At 43.9% G+C, this 21,125-nt stretch overlaps 1 protein-coding gene across 2 annotated transcripts in view; it reads right to left on the reverse strand.

The window, feature by feature from the left end:
- Positions 1 to 1,631: 1,631 nt before the first annotated feature.
- The window catches only part of VSTM4 (V-set and transmembrane domain containing 4), an 86,808-nt gene continuing 67,314 nt past the window's right edge, over positions 1,632 to 21,125 (reverse strand). Inside the window, exon 8 of one of the 2 annotated variants that reach the window (XM_082673549.1) lies at positions 1,632 to 3,000. In XM_082673549.1, the coding sequence (XP_082529675.1) occupies positions 2,875 to 3,000 (126 nt within the window). In that variant the 3' untranslated portion in view covers positions 1,632 to 2,874. The remainder of the gene's footprint in view (positions 3,001 to 21,125) is intronic. The other variant, XR_014297874.1, reaches the window with a different exon arrangement.

A 21,125-nucleotide genomic window follows, 5' to 3' on the forward strand; every position in this document is an offset into this window, starting at 1 on the left:
GTTCAGGGCCTGGGGCTTTGACTTGGCAAGACGGTTGCCTTCGGGGAATACCCCTTTCCCTCTCCTTTCCTCCTGTGAAGATTCTGCCATGCACGGCCTAGGCCGAAATCCACCACCAAATCTGAGAGTAGGTGCACTCTGCCTGCAAGTACCACTGCATTCCATTCTGCGCAATGGGTTCTTTGTTCTAACTTTACTTAGACGCACAGGCCATTTTCCATGTTGAAAACAGCTTGTCTATAGTTGTTCCCACAGACGCTTTATAGCAAAACAAACTGAAGAACTTTTCCTAATTTCTATTTGAATGATGTGTATTCCTTTACTTATCTTTAGAAATGTCAATACAGACTTAGTGGTGTATTTGATAGAAAACAAATAAGTAGACCCATTTTTAAGTTTATTACGACAATAATATCAAGGTTTATCATCCCGAAGAAGCGGCAGGTGCAAGTCATCCATTGCTCCCAGTTCTGAGCAGGGCTTGGACAGTTTGCTTCTAAAGATAATAGTGGGACAAGCTCTGCTTAGATGTTGTCAAGAGCTTCCATGATTCCCTTGGGAAGCATTTTCAGTAGACAGTGATGGTCTTGCCGCCTCCTTTTATACCCTATGTCAGCAGGTCCCCCACTCACGCACCTCAGTGTGGATTTATGCAGCTATGACCAGAGTTTAGGACAGTCTGAATTGAATCACTGAATAGCAATGACTTGTTGGACTTAACCTACAGTTACCAGCTCTTCAAAGCTTGTGCTCTTCTTGGTGGAATGCATTCACTTCCATATGTGATGGCACGGAGCTCCCACTGAATTTAAGGGGGTGGGTTTGGGGGTGATCGAAGTTCAGTTCTGCAGAGGCCTGGAGATCTCCTACTCCATGGCCCTCTCCCCACCATCGCCTCTTCACACACCCCAACTCTCCACTCCCACCCGGCACTCCCAGGGCCCCACCAGTCCAAATAGGTCCTTGTGCGAATCAGGGAATCATCCTCCTTCCCCAAAACACCATATAACCATGTTCTGCCGGAAGACTGCCATGATAAAAATATGATAGGATGCCTAGGATAATTATGATATGAATGGTATACTAACCTTATATCCTCCTGTCCTAAAGAGATGCTCTGGGAAGTTCCTCCTCAAAAACTGCGCAGTTTATTCACTACCTTAGAAATCTGGCAGAGAGGGAGGGAATGAGACGCAGGTACAGGCTAGAGAGAATGACTTCCTCTTTGTAAAGTCAGGTTATTTTTGCTTCTGGAAAATCATTACCTGCTCCCGATTGGTCCCTTTCCAGTAAACTATCATGGGTCTTTGGGAAAGTTACTGTAGAGCTAAGTTTACGGACAAATATTTACTTTTTAAAGTTATTGCAATGAGAGCCTTAAATAGTAAAGACATTTTCATTTTGAAAATATGGACTGGTTTTAGCATGTATGTTAACATAGTGTACTTGTATAGCTATTTATAGTGTCCAGAATCTTCCAATAGTCATTATCCCATTACAAGAATTCTATGAGAGGTTAACTCACCTTTGTATAAACATAGAGTCTGAGACAATTAGGGGATGAGAAACTCAACCAAGTTCACATGGCTGTACAGAGGGGCACAACTCACACTCAAGGTTGTGTTTAAAATATATAATTTACCATATATACACGGTCCATTACAAAGCCAAACAACTTCTGTAGTGTGCACTAAAAATCCACCCAGACCACACTCACACATCAAGAAGTGTGTCCTTAACAACACAGCTGATAGGATGACTCTGTACCGGAACGGATCGGCCTTCAGTGAGATCCTGGATGTCATATAGGCCCACAGAGCCACTTCCCATGGATCTATCTGCCGTATGCATCACTGCCTCCCAGCCAAGCTAATTAGAATTCACATGCAAAGCTGAGTCGGGCAAGGCACTTTATAACAGAAGCGTGTTCAGGACACAATTTTCCAGCCCTGCTTATACTTCCTACTCTCCTACCATTGGGGAACCAGGCAAAAGACTATGCTCTCACACGAGTGGACATTCAATTAGAGTTGGTAACCTCGGCACACTTCCAAGAGGTCCCCTTCTTCCATCTGTCAATCGATGGCAAACCCCCGGCTCCTTTGGAAAAGGGTGAGTGAGAACTTCTTGGAGAATATAAGTCTCTATACCAGGATAAGCCCCCCTGCCAAAGGGGTGGAAGCCCTTCAGAATGAAAGATGTTCTACTTGTCCAGTGGCCGTGGGTGATAGTGGGTAGAGAAACGGGCACTGGGGTATCCAGATAGTTCACTGTCAGCTTAGATGTCAGACTGCCTCACAGTCTGTCTCTCTGCCCTTGAATCACCAGAGTCAGTGCATCTATTTAAAACAAGAGATGCTATCTTGAGTGACCGCTTGCAATAAGCACTTTGCACCGCTCTGGGTGCCCTGGCAATGTTATCTGATCCTTTGAAAACCAATTAGTACATATCTACCATCTCACACTTGGGCCTATAATGGCATTTCCTCTAGCTATATACTATGAGCTTGATATCACAGATACAGGAAGGGTAGAAGATTAAAATTCAGATTCAAAATTATAAAACCCAGAGAAACAAGAAGAAACATGAAGGGGTTTGGCTCAGCAGAAAATCTCCTTGGATGGTCTCAGAATCAAGAGCCCTCACCGCTCAGGACTCAGACCCAGAAAATCTTGTTCTGGGAGATTTGTCCAAGGGCTGCAGCCCCTGCTCTTTTGCAGAGAGGAGCCTTGTACCTCTCCGAAGGCACCTGGGATGCCGTTGGAATGGGGCTCCCACCATGCAGAAGGCACAAGTGAAAATACAAAAATAAGGACTTTGTATCCAAGGTTTCATAAATAACTGGGGTGGCGGATATTAAATACGATGCACAGTTACAGTTTGTTCTCCGCAAAGAGGATCTGGGCATAGACGGTGCTGGTGGGAATGCCTTTGGCAGCCTGGTGGGGCTTGATCAGCTCCAGCTCAGCATAGGTCAAGTTCTCTTCGGCAATCTTTGGCTATAAGACAAAACACAACACAATTTGAGCTGACTGCCGGGAGTTCAACATCACACATACATTCATCAGGCATGTATTTTCATAGCACTTTGGGGATTCAAAGGGAAACAAATGGACAAAAAATTTAAAAGGAAATGTAAAACCTAAATAACATAAGATAGATCTTGTTATCTTATACAGAACACTATGTCTTGCAAAAAACACTATGATTTATTTTTAAGTTGTCACAGAATACTAACAAAAAATTGATTAAACATGAGGCCACAAAGTAAACTTTAATTCTGAAAAGTAAAAATAATGTAACTACAGTCTCTCATCAAAAGGATAAACTAGAGGTAGAGACAGAAACAAAAAGTCCCAAAAATTGACAACAAAACTAGAATGCTACCATCTAGAAGTTTTAAGTGACTTAACCTGTATAAAACTGAAATTTCAGCATATCTTGAAAATAATGATGAAGATATTACATGCCAGAACCTAAAGAATGTAGTACTCAGAGAAAAATCATATCCTTAAATATCTATATTAAACAACATGAATTAAATGGATCAAGCATCCAACTGAAGTTAGGAAAAAAGAAAGAACAAATTAAAGAAAAGCAGAAGGAAGAATGAAAAAAATAAACACTAGACTGTATAAGTCAGAAAACAGAAAACAGTAGAATAAACAAAAATATCCAAAAGCTTGTGCTTGCAAAACACCAATGAAACAAACAAAAAAATTAATCAAGATAAAAAGGGAAAAAGCAAAAATGAATCAAATAGGAAATGAGAAAGGAGGTATAATAAAATGAAAGAAGTTTTAAAACTTCAACTTTGTTCAACGTATTGCAAAAACCTTGAAATACAGGATAAAATGAGTACTAGTCCAGAAAAATATAAATTATGAACATTAGCTCCAGAAAATGTCAATGTACTAACTACCATCAAAAATAAAGAATGATGGGCTTCCCTGGTGGCGCAGTGGTTGAGAGTCTACCTGCCGATGCAGGGGACACGGGTTCGTGCCCCGGTCTGGGAAGATCCCACATGCCACGGAGAGGCTGCACCTGTGAGCCATGGCCGCTGAGCCTGCGTGTCCGGAGCCTGTGCTCCGCAACGGGAGAAGCCACAACAGTGAGAGGCCCGCGTACAGCAAAAAAAAAAAAAAAAAAAAAAAAAGAATGAAAAGAAAGGAACAGAGGAAGGAAGGTCAGGAGGCAGGGAAGAAAATATTGTCAAAAGCACCAGGCACAGGCAGTTTGATAAGAGAATTTCTAAGAGAGATTCCCTTAAGGAACAGACAATTCCAATATAATTAAACTGATCCAGAGCATTACAGAAAAGGAAAAGCTTCACATATTTTAGAACAATTTCATGTATTAGTATAAATTAGCATAAATCAGATTTACTCAGAGACTGTGAAAAGGCACACTAAAGATAGATAATCATGTTCAAGTTGACTTTTTTTCCAGGAATGCAAAGATGGTTCAATATTAGAAAAATCTATTAATATAATTCACAGTAGTAACAGAGAGAAAAACCATATGGTTATCTCTATAGATGCTGGAAAGGCATTTAATAAAAATTTTTAAATTTTTGTTAAAAATAATTCTTGATGGGCTTCCCTGGTGGCGCAGTGGTTGAGAGTCCGCCTGCCGATGCAGGGGACACGGGTTCGTGCCCCGGTCCGGGAAGATCCCACGTGCCGCAGAGCAGCTGGGCCCGTGAGCCATGGCCGCTGAGCCTGCACGTCCGGAGCCTGTGCTCCGCAACGAGAGAGACCACAACAGTGAGAGGCACGCGTACCGCAAAAAAAAAAAAAAAAAAAAAAAAAAAAAATTCTTGATAATGTAGTCATAGATTTTTTTTCTTACCATGATTAAGAAACATTATTAAAATAAAGAATAATTGGTGATCCAACTTCAGTCATATTAAAAATAAAGCTGCTATAATTAAAACACTGTGGTATCAACAAATGAATAGACCTCAGTGGGACTGATGAAAACATTCAGAAATTAACCCAAATATTATTTTTCAATAAAAGGTGTTGGGATACTTGGGTAGCCATTTGAAAAAATCATATCCTTTATGTCATTCTTTACATTAGATAAATTCCAGATGAATTAAAATTTTAATATGGAAACTGAACTCATAAAAGTGTTAAAGAATGTGTGGGGAAATTTTCAAAAAAATAATCTCAGCATATGGAAGGTGTTTCAAAGTCTAACACAAAATCCAGGAGGAACAAAAAAAAGATATGTAAATTTTCATGCTGTATATTGCAGAATATTCTCTAAATAAAGTCAAAGGACAATTGAAAACATGAGCAAAATATTTGCAACTCATATGAAAGGGCCTTACAATTTAACAAAGATAATGGCCAACAGTCCATTAGAAAATTAAGCAAAGAACAAGAGACAGGACCAGAGAGTGCACAGGAAGAGAAACACAAAGGCTCTTACACATATTAAGTGTGATTCAACCTCTCTCAAAATCAGACAAGAGAGATTTAAAATCACTTAGACGTCAGTTTTTGTCTTTCAAGTTGACAAACAAACTAAAAGTTTTCCAAAAGAAACAGAAAGAAACAGGTCCTCTTGTATATTGTTGGTGGAAGTGTTTATTGGTACAAGCAAAAAACTGCAAACACTTCAGTGGACATCAACAGGAGCCTGATGCATTCATAATGGAGTATCCGGTACAGTCTTTAAAAAGAATGGTGGAGCTGTATATGTATACTGTATGTTTTCCTATCATTTGTGTAGTGTATGGGAGTATATATACATGTATATATGTTATATACTCAGAAAACCCTTGGAACTCGCCTGGAAGTCAAGAACCTGGTCTCCAAGGTTCCCTCTGGGGAAGTAAATGGGGTGGCTGGAGAGAGACTCAACCTTTATTGTAGACATTTGTTGGTACCTTTCAAATTTTCTAGATGGTACATTATTTAAACAGCACATTAATTAATTTTAATTCACAATTAGAAAAATAAAAGCTGGTCACTAATTTATAGTCGTAAAAGACACATCACTTTCATTTAAGCGGCCCTGCTTTTGTTTTTTGGCTGCTTTGGCTGTGTTGTCATTGTTTTATTTTTTATTTGGGGGCTATACCTTGGTTAACTCACCAGAATTCAGGACAAATAAATCGTACATATTCGACTTAAGTTTCTTAAAAAGTATGCCAAAAGCAAAAAGCCTCTTTTCTTTCGAGATAAAGCATCACACTAGAGGACAGGGAGCAAGAGACAAAGAGAGAACGTAAAGAACTCCTTACGGCCAGTACTGACTGGTCAGGGGCGACCGCCGAGCGACCTTCAAAATTGTCTGGCCCTTTTTAAATTTCAACGTTAAGGACAATTATAGGGATCAGAGCCTCCTGCTTGTCTTTTGATACCAAAAATCTTTACGTTGTTTCTTAGTCATCCATATCTTACCAGCCAACAAAAATACCATTTACATCTTGCCTTTCGGTTTAATTACATTTCACATTATAACGATTCCATTTAGAAATGCCATGTGTCCTCAAATAAGCACACAAAAGCCAACTCATGTAAATTTTAGGACCAAGATTTATGAAATCATATTGTCCAGGTGTTTTATTACATTACTTTGAAATTGCATTGTTTTCTAGCGTAGATTATCTGTTTATTCTTAAGTTATTCCATTACGTTTGGATATGAAAAATAACACTAGCTTTCTCAATACAGGTCACCAGGCTGGTTTGGCTGATGTGTTGTTTTCATACATTTTTATGATGTTCCTATAGTAAACATAATTTAATAAAGCCAAAGCACACTAAATAAATAATTGCATCTAGAAAAGCAATAAAAACAAATAAAATTAGTACTTTCATAAGTGGAAAGGTACTTCAATTACTGCTACAAGCAACAACCCACCATAGAATGTGTAGAATCATTTCCCTTATGCATATTTCTGGAATATAATAATTTGATTGAAGATATGAGGCAGCACACAGGAGGCTCTGAATTGTGAAGTGTATACAGTTTCCAACAGGAGATGCATAATATTAGCCCTTGGCACCTTTAAAGAACGTATTGTTTTTCTGGCATGCATCCTTGGCTATCCCCATCAACCATGTTCTTAATTACATTTCCCAGCTTGTTTAACTAGAAATAAATTCCTAACAGCCACTGAAATGGGCAAAATGTAGACTCCTCACCAGTTTTCACCCAGCTACCTTTTTTTGCACTGACGCTTTAGTGGAAGGTTTAGGTGCATTAAGAAGTAGCTTAGAGAAAATGAATGGCGTTATCAGTGAGACCAGGTAAGACTGTAGAACTGGTAGTAAAACTGGGAGCCAGGAGCAGAATGTAAAGGTTAAAGTGGGCAATTGCAATGAGGCAGAGGCAGGGTGAGGGACCTGCTGCAGGGCCCCACCTATATGTCAGGTGATGTCCACCATCTTGCCAACACAAACCTGTTTGGATTTAAGATAAGGAATCACTCCTAATGCGTATGGCAATTCAAGAACTGGAGTACAGTGAATGGGTCTCCGAAGGTGAATCAAGACATACTTCTGTTAGTTCCCTGACAGCTTCTGGCCCTCAAATGACCCTCTCTTCAAGCCCCCGTCCTGTTCCTGGTGGTGCAGGAAGTACGTGCGGCATCAGCACTCAAGAAGACCAAGTTTAATACCCTTGAACTGGCTGTTCACAAACACGCCTGCAGCAGCTCTCGATTGCATTGGAAAACACAAAGGAAACTGTGGAAGGTACGGCTTCCAGGCCTCAGACGTGAGCTTTACACTTAGGTCTGCTGTTGCTGTGTTCCCGGAAACAGGAGGGGGCTGGGGACCAACAGCTGGAAGTTCTGGTAGGGTCCTTTAGAAGAGGCTCCAGAACTTTCTAAACATGTGAGAAGCAATAGTGCCATTTCCTCTTTCCCAGGACTGTTTGGTTTTACTTTCTTTTCCCTTTCACCCAGCCTGAAGAGACTCCTGGTCCATTTCTCCTTCTATTCCTCCAACAGAGGCCTGGTATTTGTGTCAACTGCTTGGAGTCTCGTAGGTTCTAAACCCCTTTGTTTTATGTGCCTTTAATCTCACTTTTCATACATTTCCTCCTAGTCATGAAGAATCCACTCCCTAGTCTGGAATGGGATTCTATGAGCAAGGGGGGGGGGGTGGAGGTTCGGATGTAGACACGTGTCACTGCACCCAAGGAAGGTGAGAATAAAAGGAAATGCTCCCAGTTCAGTGAAAGTGTTCACGGCAAGGAGATGAGGAGAGAGGCCGTCACCCGGTGGCTGCCTGCAGAGCGTGGGTGCAGGAGGAATTGGGTCAAATGCCAGCTGTGGGACCTTGGGCCAGTTCCATCACTGGCACTCAAGGACCTACCCTGCCGATGTAAAGGAAGATTTAAATGAGATGATGTATGGAATGTTCTGGCACCACTGGGCCTACCCCATAGAAGATGCTAAACGCGTGCCTGCTGAATGAATAAATGTTCTGGTGTCATCATTTTTCTCTAGAGTGTCAGCTCAAATATCCATTTGTGTACCTTCTGAGATCTTCACGAGTTACCAACAACTATGTGAACTAAGTAGTCCTGGATATCTTCTGACACATAAGGAAGAGATTCTAGGAAATTAGTTGTTACGGGCTGAATTGTGTCCCTGCAAAATTCATATGTTGAAGCCCTTACCTGCAATAGCCCAGAATGTGACTATATCTGGAATCAGGGTTTTTAAAGAGGTAATTCAGGTAAAATGAGGTCATTAGAGCGGGCCCTAATCCGAGATGACTTGTGTCCTTATAAGAAGAGGACATTAGGACTCATATACATACAGAGAGAAGACCATGTAAAGATACAGGGAGAAGATGGCCATTTACCAGCCAAGGCAAGAGGCCTCAGAAGAAACTAGCCCTGCAGACAACTTGATCTCAGACTTCCAGCCTCCAGAACTGTGAGGAATATTTGTTTAAGCCACCCAATCTATGGTACTTTGTCTGACAGCTGAGCAGACCGATAGATTAGTCAGGATGGGGACAGAAGAGAAGGGAAGAGGGAATGGGCTGCCTTAGTGGGAGAGGACTGGGGTGTGTGCATATAATAAGTCACTGCATTTTATGTCAACATGGGAGGAGAGCCGTCCTCTCCCCCTATTCGGTGAGGAGCAACATTGGAATAAAGAGGCTCTAGGACTCTCTCATATGGCACAACTCCCACCCCCCAAGACACACACACACACCCCTCCCACCCCCGCAGCCCCGCCCCCCACAGCGTAGCTGGACCCTGGGCTGCAACAGACCTAGCTGCATTGCTGGGCCATATACCTATTCGCTTTTAGGAAACATGGGATGGGGATGCTGGCATTTATATCCTGCTAAGAAGGGCGCTTGGCTCCAGCCATGAGAAGGAGGCTACTGCAGGCAGCAACCGAGGCACAGGCACGGCTGCCTCCATGTGAATAATGGGCTGCAAGACAGTCTTGCCCTCTGAACTGAATCCAGGGCACAGACAGAGCCCACGCTTATCCTCATCGTTACAACTGAGCAAACAGAGCTCTGAGTGTGGAACAGTCAGCTTTATCGAATCAGGTTGCGTTTGCCCGAATCCCCATGCACCCACGTGCCCCTCCCCAGCTCTCCCTGAAGCCACTGCTTTTGCTGCCATTTCTCATGCAGCTGATATAAGGAGAAGCAAACCTCAGGAAAAGACTTGGACAAGGTTTAGCAAGTGTTGAGTAGAAGACAGATTGAAATCCCACAGAAAAGGGCTCCTTGATCCAGGGAAGTGATAATACATCTGTGCGCTCAGACCTTCTTGGGCAAGGTGTCTTGTCTCTTCCCAGTGAAACATAAATGGAATTAATTTTGAGACTTGTGGCAAAAAGAATGGAAACCAGGTCTCAGGAAACCAAGGCCCCGAGGTTTAGGTAACTGAGGGTTGAAATCCACTCCATGCTCAGCTTTCCCAAGAGGGTGCAGGGCTGTTCCAACAGTGCTGGGGAGCCCTTCTGCAATGTCTATTCAGAAGGGGCACTCTTCTATAATCTACCTAAGAGTGCCATATGCACTAGCAGTGGCCCCAGCCTATGCCCAGATATCTTGTTGCAAAAGACAAATAAATGACAATGTTTCAAAATAAAATGAAATACATAAAATAAACCACGATTTTGGAAATTCCTACTCCCAGGGCTAAGTGGAAGTGGCCGGATGGTGTGGGGCAGTGACCTGTGATCTCCGGTAGCTCTCAGCAATCATGGCAGCCTGGAGTCTGCTGCCTCTGGTACGGAGAAAGAGGACCCAGCCCACTGTGGGTGTAGGATTGGGTGGGGCTCAGGATATGGGTGTCAACACGAGCCAGAAGCAGGGCTAGATTTATTCTTTCACAGTACCTTCCTCTCGGATCTTTCTGGTGTGTTGTTTGGAATATCAAAGAAGTTCTTTAGCAATACGTGTTGTAGGTTGCAAGCCCCCAAGGGAAGGCACTGATGTACTTTGGACATCCTGCCACTGCTAAGAGTGCCAAGGCTTATGCTCTAGATGCAAACTATCCCACGTGACTTGCTTTCAATCTTCCTCCCAGGTTCCCCTCCTGTAACGTCCCAAGCAGGCGAGGGGAGCTCAGGTTTCAATTTATGCTGGATCCCTCGGCATGGCATTCCCTCTCCCCTCATACACAAGGTGGACCCCTCCTTCTTCAAAACCCAACCAAGCCCTCGGTGAGGCCTCCCGGACACTATCTTTGGCCACATCTTCCTCCACACCCCTGCCCAACCTTGTGAGGTCTTCTGAGATTGCACTGGGATCCACCATGACACATGCTCCCTCTCTCTCTCTCTCTCTCTAATAATAGTAATCATCAAACTGCTCACTGGCCAAAGAATGAAGAGATTTTATAATAAATTCTTATTTATTTATTTACATAAATAAACATTTAAACCTTTCTAAGCATGCTCCTGAGCTATGTTCTCCAACACAGGCAACACCCCATAACCCCCCAGCCCACAGGTTCACGCATGCACCGTGCACCCCCAGCCCTAGGATTACAGATCTACTCACACCTCTCACTATGCCTTCCAGGGACACCAAGGAGATTTTTATTTCACTTTTTAATTTAATTTTCTTAAAAGACATGCAGTAAAAGTGACTTTTCAGGGGGATCGTTGTATGCATCTGAACACAAGTACAGGTTTCTGGGCCCAGGACACAGGACAGTCCCATCACATGCCCTCACGCTTTCCTCTGAGGTCATGTCCTCCCTCCAACCTGACCATGGGGGGCAACCTGAGCTGTGTTCTGTCACTATGGTTTTCTCTCTTAGAGAATGTCATATGAAAGGCATCATACAGTGTGTAACCTTGTGGGATCAGCTTTTTTCTCTCAGCATAATTCCGTCACATTTCATCCAAGTGGCTGCATGTATCAACAGTTTGCTCCTTTCGATTGTAAGGAGTATTCCATGGTGTGTCACATGCCACGCTTTGCTTATACGTTCACCTGCTGAAGAACATTTGGGTCTTTTTAAGTTTTTGGTGGTTATGAATCGAGTTGCTATAAATATTCTTGGCAGGCTCGTGTGTCATGTGTCATTACTCCAGGGTAAACACCCAGGAAGGGGGTTGCTGGGTTGCATGAAAAGCACGTTGAACTTCAAAAGAAACTGTCATACTACCTGTCCGAAGCGTCTACACCATTCTTCCCGCCCTCCAGCGATATCTGACTTTTAATTGCTCTGCATACAGGACGGCACGTGGTGTTGCCCGTGTTTTTTACTTTAGCCATTCGAGTAGGTGCTAGTGATCCAGTAATTACTATTTCACTGTCCCCGAGGGACTCACCAATTCTAGACTTGCGCTCAAGTTCTCACTGACGGCCACTGAGCCAGAGTAAATTCCCACACAGCACGACATCCCCTCAGAAGAACTGGGAAAGGATTATCACACAGACCAGTTTTCTGATGCAGTGATGGAATCTTCTGGACACCAGGCGTAACAAAGTGAGTATGCAAGTTTCAAAGTCTGAAACACCATGTCTCCCATCCCCTATCCTTCTGTTCTGCCAGTGAGGAGACGCTGCTACAGCAGACGACGGCCTCCAGGCTGGACCTCCCACTTCTCATTTAAGTCCCACTTACCCCCAGTTTAGGGTGATGATTATGGGACATATATCTATGGGGAAGGATTTACTGGATAAAACTAGCACCAGAAAAGTCGACCCCCAAAAGGCAGAAGTTGTGTAACTCTTGGGAACACACCTCACTTCGAGCTCCTAACTGGAAGTTTCTTGAGTGTTTCATTTTGTAGGTGTGTTTCTGGGATTCAAGCCAAGAATGAACTTTCCTACTAGGAGAGAGATTTAACATTCTATGCAGACTCCTGCAAAACAACACTTTTTCACAGAGATCACAGTTGGACGTGCGAGTTGAATTAAATTGCAGGAATAAAAGAAAAATGCAATTGCAGCCACTGCAAGTTCTCCAATGTCAGAAGTTCAATTGGGTAATACCATTACCGCAGCAACAGATCAATAACTAGGACATGGGATGTTTATGCTAACGTCACCTTAGAGTTTAAAAATGTGATTGCAGTTCTACTGAGTTGCACGATCAGGAATCTATTTACCCAAGAGAGAATTACATATTATCCATATTATCAAGGGCAGACTTCCTCTTCCCCCTTTGAGATAAGTGCTCATTTTTTATTCAACAGAGGAGTACCTGCTAAAACAAACTCTCGCCTCCCAATATCCGTACACATGCAACTATGGCCACTGGGGTGAGGAATGCTGTGCATTCAGTGAAGCTCTATCTGATGGAGGGCCCTCAATGGATACCTGTAGGTCCCAACTCAGGAAAGAAAACTGTTGTGGTCCTTATATGTCCTGTAAGAATCAACATGCCTTGGAAATGAACTTGACTTAATTTTGAGTTCCGAAGTTCTGCTGACTGTTTATGTTTATATGTTTATTTATATTTAAACATATTATAGAAAGAAAAAGTAGAGTTCCCTAGTATGCACATTAAATTAAAATAAAGAATCAAACTGAACAAACAAGACACCTTTCCAAGACAGAGATGTTAAACTGTGGTATGAAGGACACAATCCAGAAGTGACTTTGGGAGGCGACAGAGGATGGGGGTTGAGAAGTGGTCCTTCCGAGACAGAACTCAGGAAATGTCAACTAATCTTCACCAACTCAGTCAATCCTCACATACCAGCCCTGAGGTATGCGAGGTGGAGCCAACGGCGATGCCCACTTTACAGAGGGGCAAACAGGCTTTAAAAGGCAGATACATCACTCACAGTCCTGCAGCCATTGCTGGATGGGGTCTGGACTCAGAGCCAGGCAGGCCTGCCCAGAATCCACCCTCTGCTCATGGGCAGTGCCCCACACTTACAAGTACAGGGCCAGCCGCAGTGACTAAGGCTCTGGTGTGGATGCCTGGTACCCAGGTGAGCCAACCAGGCAGACAGCAGACCTTGAAATCCCAAGGGGGAAAAGAGTAACCTTCCAAAGACAAGGGGGAAGCTTCACTGGCACAAATCTCAGGAGAGTGTGTTTTCAGAACGGGTCTGCACTGCTCAGTGGGCAGGTGAGCTCCAGCTAAAGGGGAAGTGGGGCAAAGAGAGCTGCCCCGTGCTCACAGAGGCCTGGCTTGGTGTGGAGGGACAGAGTACTTGAGGGTGCGGCTCCAAGAGCAGACACGTGGTGCTGACACTGACGAGAGGATGATGAAGGAGGAGGGAGTCCCTTCAGGTGATCACTGGTCTCACTCCACAGTCTCACCCACAAAGGACTCTTAACCTCCAAGGACGGAGCAAGTGTGCCTCTTACCAGCATGGGATGGAAGTGACAAGGGTGCAGGCTCTGCTTTGGCCAGACCGTGTGAGGTGGCAACAGACTCTCGATTAGAGGCGCCCATTGAACAGGCAGAAATGTGAAGCCAAGTGGCAATGGGGTAGGACTGGAGAATCCAGGGGAATCTTCCGAGGTACCCGCTGGAGCCACATGCCAGGTCTGCTCTCACTGTCTCCTTGGGGCTGAGGTCAGTGGTCCAATGGGACCTCCCTCAGAGCTGGGAGCTGGAATCCAGCTGCATTCTCACAGCCAGCAGGCAGCTGTGACTGCTGACTTAGATGCACCTTGACAATCTGAGCCAGGACCCAGAGACCAGGACCCTTCGTTTCTGTGCACGGAGATAGAGGCACTCTCTGAGGCCCACTTCCTTTGTTGTTTCAGCCATCTATAAGCCTTGCAATTATATCTGCCTACCTCACACCCAGCTTCCCTTCCACATGGTTACTCGGTGACTAATGGCCAATAACCCAGTGTTCTCTAGGACTCTGGAAGGCTTAGAAAGGCTCTGTAACTCAGCAGAGAAGCCTTGGATGGAGATGAAGATTTTAAAGTCTTATCCAGGCGTGTTGGCACCTTGGGTTGGATGAAGTCATTCGGAAACCATGAGCTGAGCAAATTCACATCATGCTCCTGAATCTGGAGAATTCAAAGGCTGTTTAGCAAAGTGCATTACCAGAATGAATCTGACATGACGGAAAGTCACATGCCCCTGGCTAATTGCTCTGAGGACAGACAGAAGTGACCAGCTTTAGAAAGTGCTGAAGCTTTGCACTGAAAGGCCTGAGGCATTACGAGTCATCAGACAGATGGATATCTCTAGATTTCACCAACATGTGTTTTGGAAGCTAAAATGTGATTATAGATAACGCTCCTGGGGAGGGTCCTGATACATGAAACTTTCCACAGTGGCACAGTGAGAGCTCCATGATCTAATACAGTCACGTATTTTCTCTTCCCCGTGGACCATAGATGTATGTTTTCCCAGCTGCCTTCCAAAATTACTTTTCCTGGCAGTATTATTCAAGAGAATGCTTATGCTTTGAAAAAGAAAGTGTTTGGTTACCTACTACATAGGAGTCCACTCTGAGAGTCTTCAATCTTGAACACTCTTGATCTTCTAATCAACTGCAATCTTTAACACTTTTCTAGATTCATCGGATTGGGCAAGGGTCTGTCTAGGGGTACTTAAGAGCATGGACTCTCGGAGACTGAAAGACTGCTATTTACCAGCTGTGTGACCTTAGGTAAGTTACTTAACCACTCTGTGCCTCTGTTTCCTCATCAGAGGCACGGGATTCATAAAGTGGGATTAATAATAGTACCGATCCCATGGGGTTATTTTGAGGATTAAATGCATTAATATATGTAATGTACTTAGAAAACTGCCTGGTAGCTCAACAGTAAATGCTACACAAGGGCTCAACTATGACTATAACTTTTATCATAGAAACGAACAAGTGTTGCTTTAACAATTTCCCTTTGAAATATTTAGAGGCAGAGAACTGAAGATATTCAGAGGTCATTTGGAAAACATCATGTACCAGATGCTGCTGGATGCCATGGACCTCAGAAACCAAGGCAAAGAAATGGGAGGCTTGGGCTCAACAGCTAGCAAGCGACAGAGCCAGCGCAAGAGCTGGCCTATAACCACACCACTCAGGTCCACGGGAGTGGTGACTTTGTCAAACTTATCCATTGCTGCACCCAGTGGTGTGCAGGGAAATTGCCGAGCAACTGGTCCTCCAAGAAGAAAACTCTCTTTTGTAGCATTTGCTGATTTACATGTGTAAATCCTCCCGCAATGGCTGATTTCAAGATGCCGAAGAGATCTGTTTTCTCTAGTGGACAAGAGTGCGCTGGGGCACGCCATTGTTTATAACTTAGCTCCTAGGAAGATACCTGACCCAGGTGCTACCTGGCACACAGGAGTTACTAAATACTCATTTTTAAATGAATGAGTGAATGAATGAATAAGACAAAATGAAAGAAAACCAGTCTGACACTCATTAAAAACTGTTCTGTGGATATCCTTGGTCCCAGGAATGTAGGGAGGGGATGCTCTGAGAAATCATGGGCAGAACCATGGGACTCATTTCTCTTTCAGCCTATCTAGGGTTTCCATGAGGACAGTCTACTGAGAAGTAGGATGCCTGGGTTCTACTACTTGGAATCATAAAATTTGCATATGGCTTTCAACTTTATGGTTTTAAAGATAGATGATAGATAGATAGATAGATGATAGATAGATAGATAGATAGAAAGATATTCTACACTGGGGAGGGTATGAGGAAATGTTCACTCTCATCCTTTGTTGGTGGGAGAATAAAATAAGAAAACACTTTTGGAAGGTAATTGGGCAGAATCTATCAAAATTGAAAATGCAGATATACTTTCCCATCGTAATCCCATTTCTAAAAATCTCTCCTATAGAAACACCATTAAGCAAATTTGTATTTGAAAGGATATTCACTAGAGCACTGATCCAAAGAGTTAGAAATTAGAGTTGGGACTGATTAAAGAAACAATGATGCCATAACACTTTGCAGTCATGAGAAGAATGGGGTAGATCTATATGTACTGATACGGAAATATGAGCCTGATATATTGTTAATGAGAAGACAATTCAACGTGTGAATATTTTGTTTAGGATTGTTTTTAGGGAACACACAGAAATGGATTTGTCATAATCCGTGGACAGGACCTACAATGACTGTGGGTCAACTGTATATACGCTTTGGGAATATACACATATATATGGATTTAAGTTTACATGTACATAGAAAAATACTTAGAGGAATATAAGCCAATCTCCTAACAGAAGCCACCTATTAGGAGGCCCAAGGAAGAATTTTACTTTCTGTTTTAACAAATAGAGATCCTGAATTGCCAGCCTCTTGCACCCCACGCAAAATTACCATTACAGCTTTCATCATGAAAACCCATCCAGTAAAGTCAGGACAGAAAACATCCTCGACCCAGTGGCCTAGGACTTTACTGAGTGCTTTTGATGAGAGGCAGCAGACCCCAGAGTCCAGCGAAGAAGAAGAGGGACTGGGGGCCAAGTACCTGGTCAGATCCAGCTCTGCCAGGTCCATGGGAGTGGTGACTTTGTGGGAGGGGAGTTTGTGCTGGTCCTACTTCCCTATGCCTCCCCTGCCTCATCTATGAGATGGACACATTACAATGCATAGGTCAGAGTCATCCCAATGTCCATGTTGGTAAACACTGGGATAGTGCCTGCATGGGCAAGTGCCGTCAAAGGGAAGTGTGGGTACCATCACCATCATCACCTTCATCATCACCATCATCACCATCATCGTCATCATCACCTTCATCATCACCATCATCACCTTCATCATCACCATCATCACCGTCATCACCATCATCACCTTCATCATCACCATCATCACCGTCATCACCATCATCACCACCACCATCATCATCGCCATCACAATCACCATCATCACCACCAGCATTATGTTCTAGACACAATGTACAGGCAAGCATTAGGAGCAAATACAAAATAGTAGGAGGTATGCTAGCTTATTTGTTGGATTCATATGTAATATGGGCAATGGGCACATATGATTGAATTCATAGTTCGTATTCATCATCTTTCTATGCACACTGTAATCTTAATTCACAAGACTGTGTCTTATTGCATCACATGTACTTGTCAGAATTTATAAATTCAGCTTTAGGAACTTATAATAATAAATGAGAATTGAATCTGGCTAGGGAAACAAAATCCCCTAAATGTACCATTAGTTTGTCATGAACTCAGAGTTTCACACAGAAATTTTCTTCCTGATATTCTGGATGCCCACCGTGATGTTACCGATAGGTTGATGATGTTTTTCTTCCTTTTCTTTTTTTCCAAAATGGCGCTTCATTTCTAGTATTCTCTATTTGAGACTGAAAAAGTCTTTTAAAAACAACTCTGGGGCTTCCCTGGTGGCGCAGTGGTTGAGAGTCCGCCTGCCGATGCAGGGGACATGGGTTCGTGCCCCGGTCCGGGAAGATCCCACGTGCCGCGGAGCGGCTGGGCCCGTGAGCCATGGCCGCTGAGCCTGCGCGTCCGGAGCCTGTGCTCCGCAGCGGGAGAGGCCACAACAGTGAGAGGCCCGCGTACCGCAAAAAAAAAAAAAAAATGAAGTTTTAAATGAAATAGGCTTTAAAAAAAAAAAAAAAACAAATGTGAGCACAAATGATATTGTTCCAGCAGATTACAAAAATAAAATAGAGTGAAAAAGTTTAAAAAAAAAAATTTCCCAGCAGTGCAATGATCCCAGCAATGAAGTGCCCAATAAAGGCAGCAAATCAGCTGAGCCGAGATGCAAAACAAGCTACCGCTCTGAAGGGACATTCCCTGCAGACACACAGAGATGGCCCTGCCCCAGAGTGGGCCCAGGACCCCCGGGAGCAGGGTGGGCCTGTGCAACCAGCCAGGGTCACTCAGGGGACTGGACCCGCTGGGCTTCCGGGCCTGCCTCCAGCCTGGACCATCCTCGGGCCCAGCTCACCCCTCTGCTGCCTGTTCACCTTTGTCAGGGGGCTCCAAGGCTCCTGTCCCCATAGCGCCTCGTACACCGCCTGTCCACACTGAGTGGGAGACTGCAACATGATCCAAAGGAATCTGTGACGCAGCAAGTTGGAGGAACACAGCTCCAAGGTGGTCAACTCCGAAATCACCTCCCTCCTGAAAGCACAAAGCCACACTACCCTTCTAGAACAGGGCAAGGCAGACTCCCTCTGCACCACTTCTAGAGGAGTCCTGTCATCTCCCAAAAGGGGGTTCCCAAGGAGTGCTTAAGGTGCTACCAGTCTTAAAAGACTCCTGAAAGTAACGGCTTCACCTGGCCCTTTGTTAACAGCATCAGAGCCTCAACCAACCTCCACTGGCCTGTGGTGAAGCTGAGAAGCTTCCAGCCCTGTAGCTGTTTTCAGAGAGCGTGAAGCACAGAGGGGCCTCGGCACGGACCTCGTGGCCTGCGGGGAAGTGACGGCCCTGCATCAGGGCTGAGTCTCTAATATGAGATGTTCCCACTGCCACTTTGGGGAGGCCTGATCTCGCCTCCTTGGTGATCACGTCCCACTTACGAAAGGCCCAGCCACCTGCCCTCCCCCGACTGAAGGAAGCCCATGAAACGAAATGACTTCTGTTTTCCCGACTCTCATCCCTTCCGAAGCCCGGGCATCTATTCTTCCCTCCAGTTGACACACGTAACTCCCCGTGACAATAATGGGATGTGCATGTGTACCGAGGGGGGCATAGAATTTTTATCTCTGTAAAAATGGTACTAGCGTGGTACAAGCAAAGTTTTTGTTTTCTTCCCAAGGCTTTTACTTGGGGAGATATATTGTTCATGTGCTGGTGGGTTTTTCCTTCTTTTTAATTTTAAATCGAGATTATGAACATATTTTATGCAGGTTAATATATTCTTTTCATGCAAAATTTAACTGAAACCAGTGCTAGCACACTTAACGACAACAAGAGAAATTCTTCAGCTTATTATAAACATCCTTCAAGAAACCTGAAATGCGTGTCCTCTGGAAATAATTTTGCTGGGATTTGGGTTATTATTAAAATCCTCTCAGAATTCTATCACTGGTGTCTAATGTGCCTCAAAGCCCTTTTCTGCTACTGATCAGAGAAAAACTCTTTTTGGACTTGCAAGTACACTGTCGATAGTGAAAACTGAACTGGAAGAGGGGGCTGCTTTCCTGACACCAGGCAAACACTCAGTAGGGCTGGCATCTCAGTCCTGGGCTGACCACTGGGTGCAAGGCCCACTCCTAAGACAGGTTCCCTTCAACTATGATGGAATGAACCTCGTCCCTCTGTTTTAAGTGCTCTGATCTTTCAGATTCCATGAGAGGAGGCAGGTTTACTGCAGACTTTAAACTCAAGGGAATCCCAGACAAGAAGGTCTTGGTCACACATTCCCTACGTGTCAGAATTCTCTACCTGTGACTGTGAGGGGTCCTAGGAGATCATAGGACAGGGCTACAACACAGCTGAGATGGGGATGAGCTATCCAGGAAAGGTTTACAGGAATGAAAGGGAGTCACAATACCTTTTAGAAGCAGATTCTCATGTTTAATTCTCTCTTTGTGGATAAATAAGAAAACCCACCATTCTCCTAAGTGGGCTGAACTGTCTCACTAAAATGTAAATACAACTGTCTCCAGAGGTGGCCGGGGATGACTCTGTCCTGCCAGCCATGACCTAACCAGAGCTGGCTACTGTTTTTTAAGTTACTTAGAGCTACACTTCTTAAACTTTAATGTTCACCAGATTCATCTGGAACCTTACTGAATTGCAGATTCTAATTCAGTAAGTCTAGGGTGGGGCCCGAGCTTCCATGTTTCCAACAAGCTCCCAGGCAATGCCCAGGCTGCTGGTCCGTGGACCTCACGTTGGGCAGTGAGGACTTAGAGCTCCAATCTCAGATCTCTGCCCTCAATTGTTCATTCATTCCACACATAGTGTGCAGATCCCAGGTCACCCACTGGGGACAGAGTGATGGGCAGGTTGTCGATGACTTTAAAACTAATGTTAATCAAAATTTAAAACTTCTGGGCATCAAAGGACATAGCAACGAAGTGCAAAGGCAACCTACAGAATGGATGAAAATACTAGCAAATTGTATATCCAAAAGGGGTTAATATCCAGAATATATACAGAACTTCTATAAACACAACAACAAAACACGAGCAATCTGATTTTAAAATGGGGGAAAGACTTGAATAGACATTTCTCCAAAGAAAATATACAAATGGCCAACAGGCACATGAAAAGATGCTCAACATCACTAATCATTATGGAAATGCAAATCAAAACCACAATGAGATACCATCTCACACCCATTAGGCAGGCTACTATATTAAAAAACAAAACAGAAAATAACAAGTGTCGGTAAGGATATAGAGAAACAGAATCCTTGTGCACTGTTGGTGGGAATGTAAAATCATGCAGCCACTATGGAAAAGAGTATAGCAGTTCCTCAAAAAATTAAACAGAGAACTACCATGTGATCCAGGGATTCCACTTGTAGGTACATATCCAAAATATCTGAATGCAGGGACTCAAAGAGATATTTGTACATCCATATTCACAGCAGTATTATTCATTGGCTTGTCATTTTCACCTGGAGTCTGAGGGTCTGCTGGGAGTTGGCATGTGCAGTTGAGATGAGGGAGATGGAGGCTACAAAGCACCTAGCAGAGGGGTTGGCACACAGTAGGTGCTCAGCAAATGAGGGTTCTCGCTTTTTGCCAATGAGTCAGCGGAGGTGGCAGGCAGGTTGTTTC

The sequence above is a fragment of the Grampus griseus genome, assembly GCF_964374135.1.
Source record: "Grampus griseus genome assembly, chromosome: 16".
Lineage (NCBI taxonomy): Eukaryota > Metazoa > Chordata > Mammalia > Artiodactyla > Delphinidae > Grampus > Grampus griseus.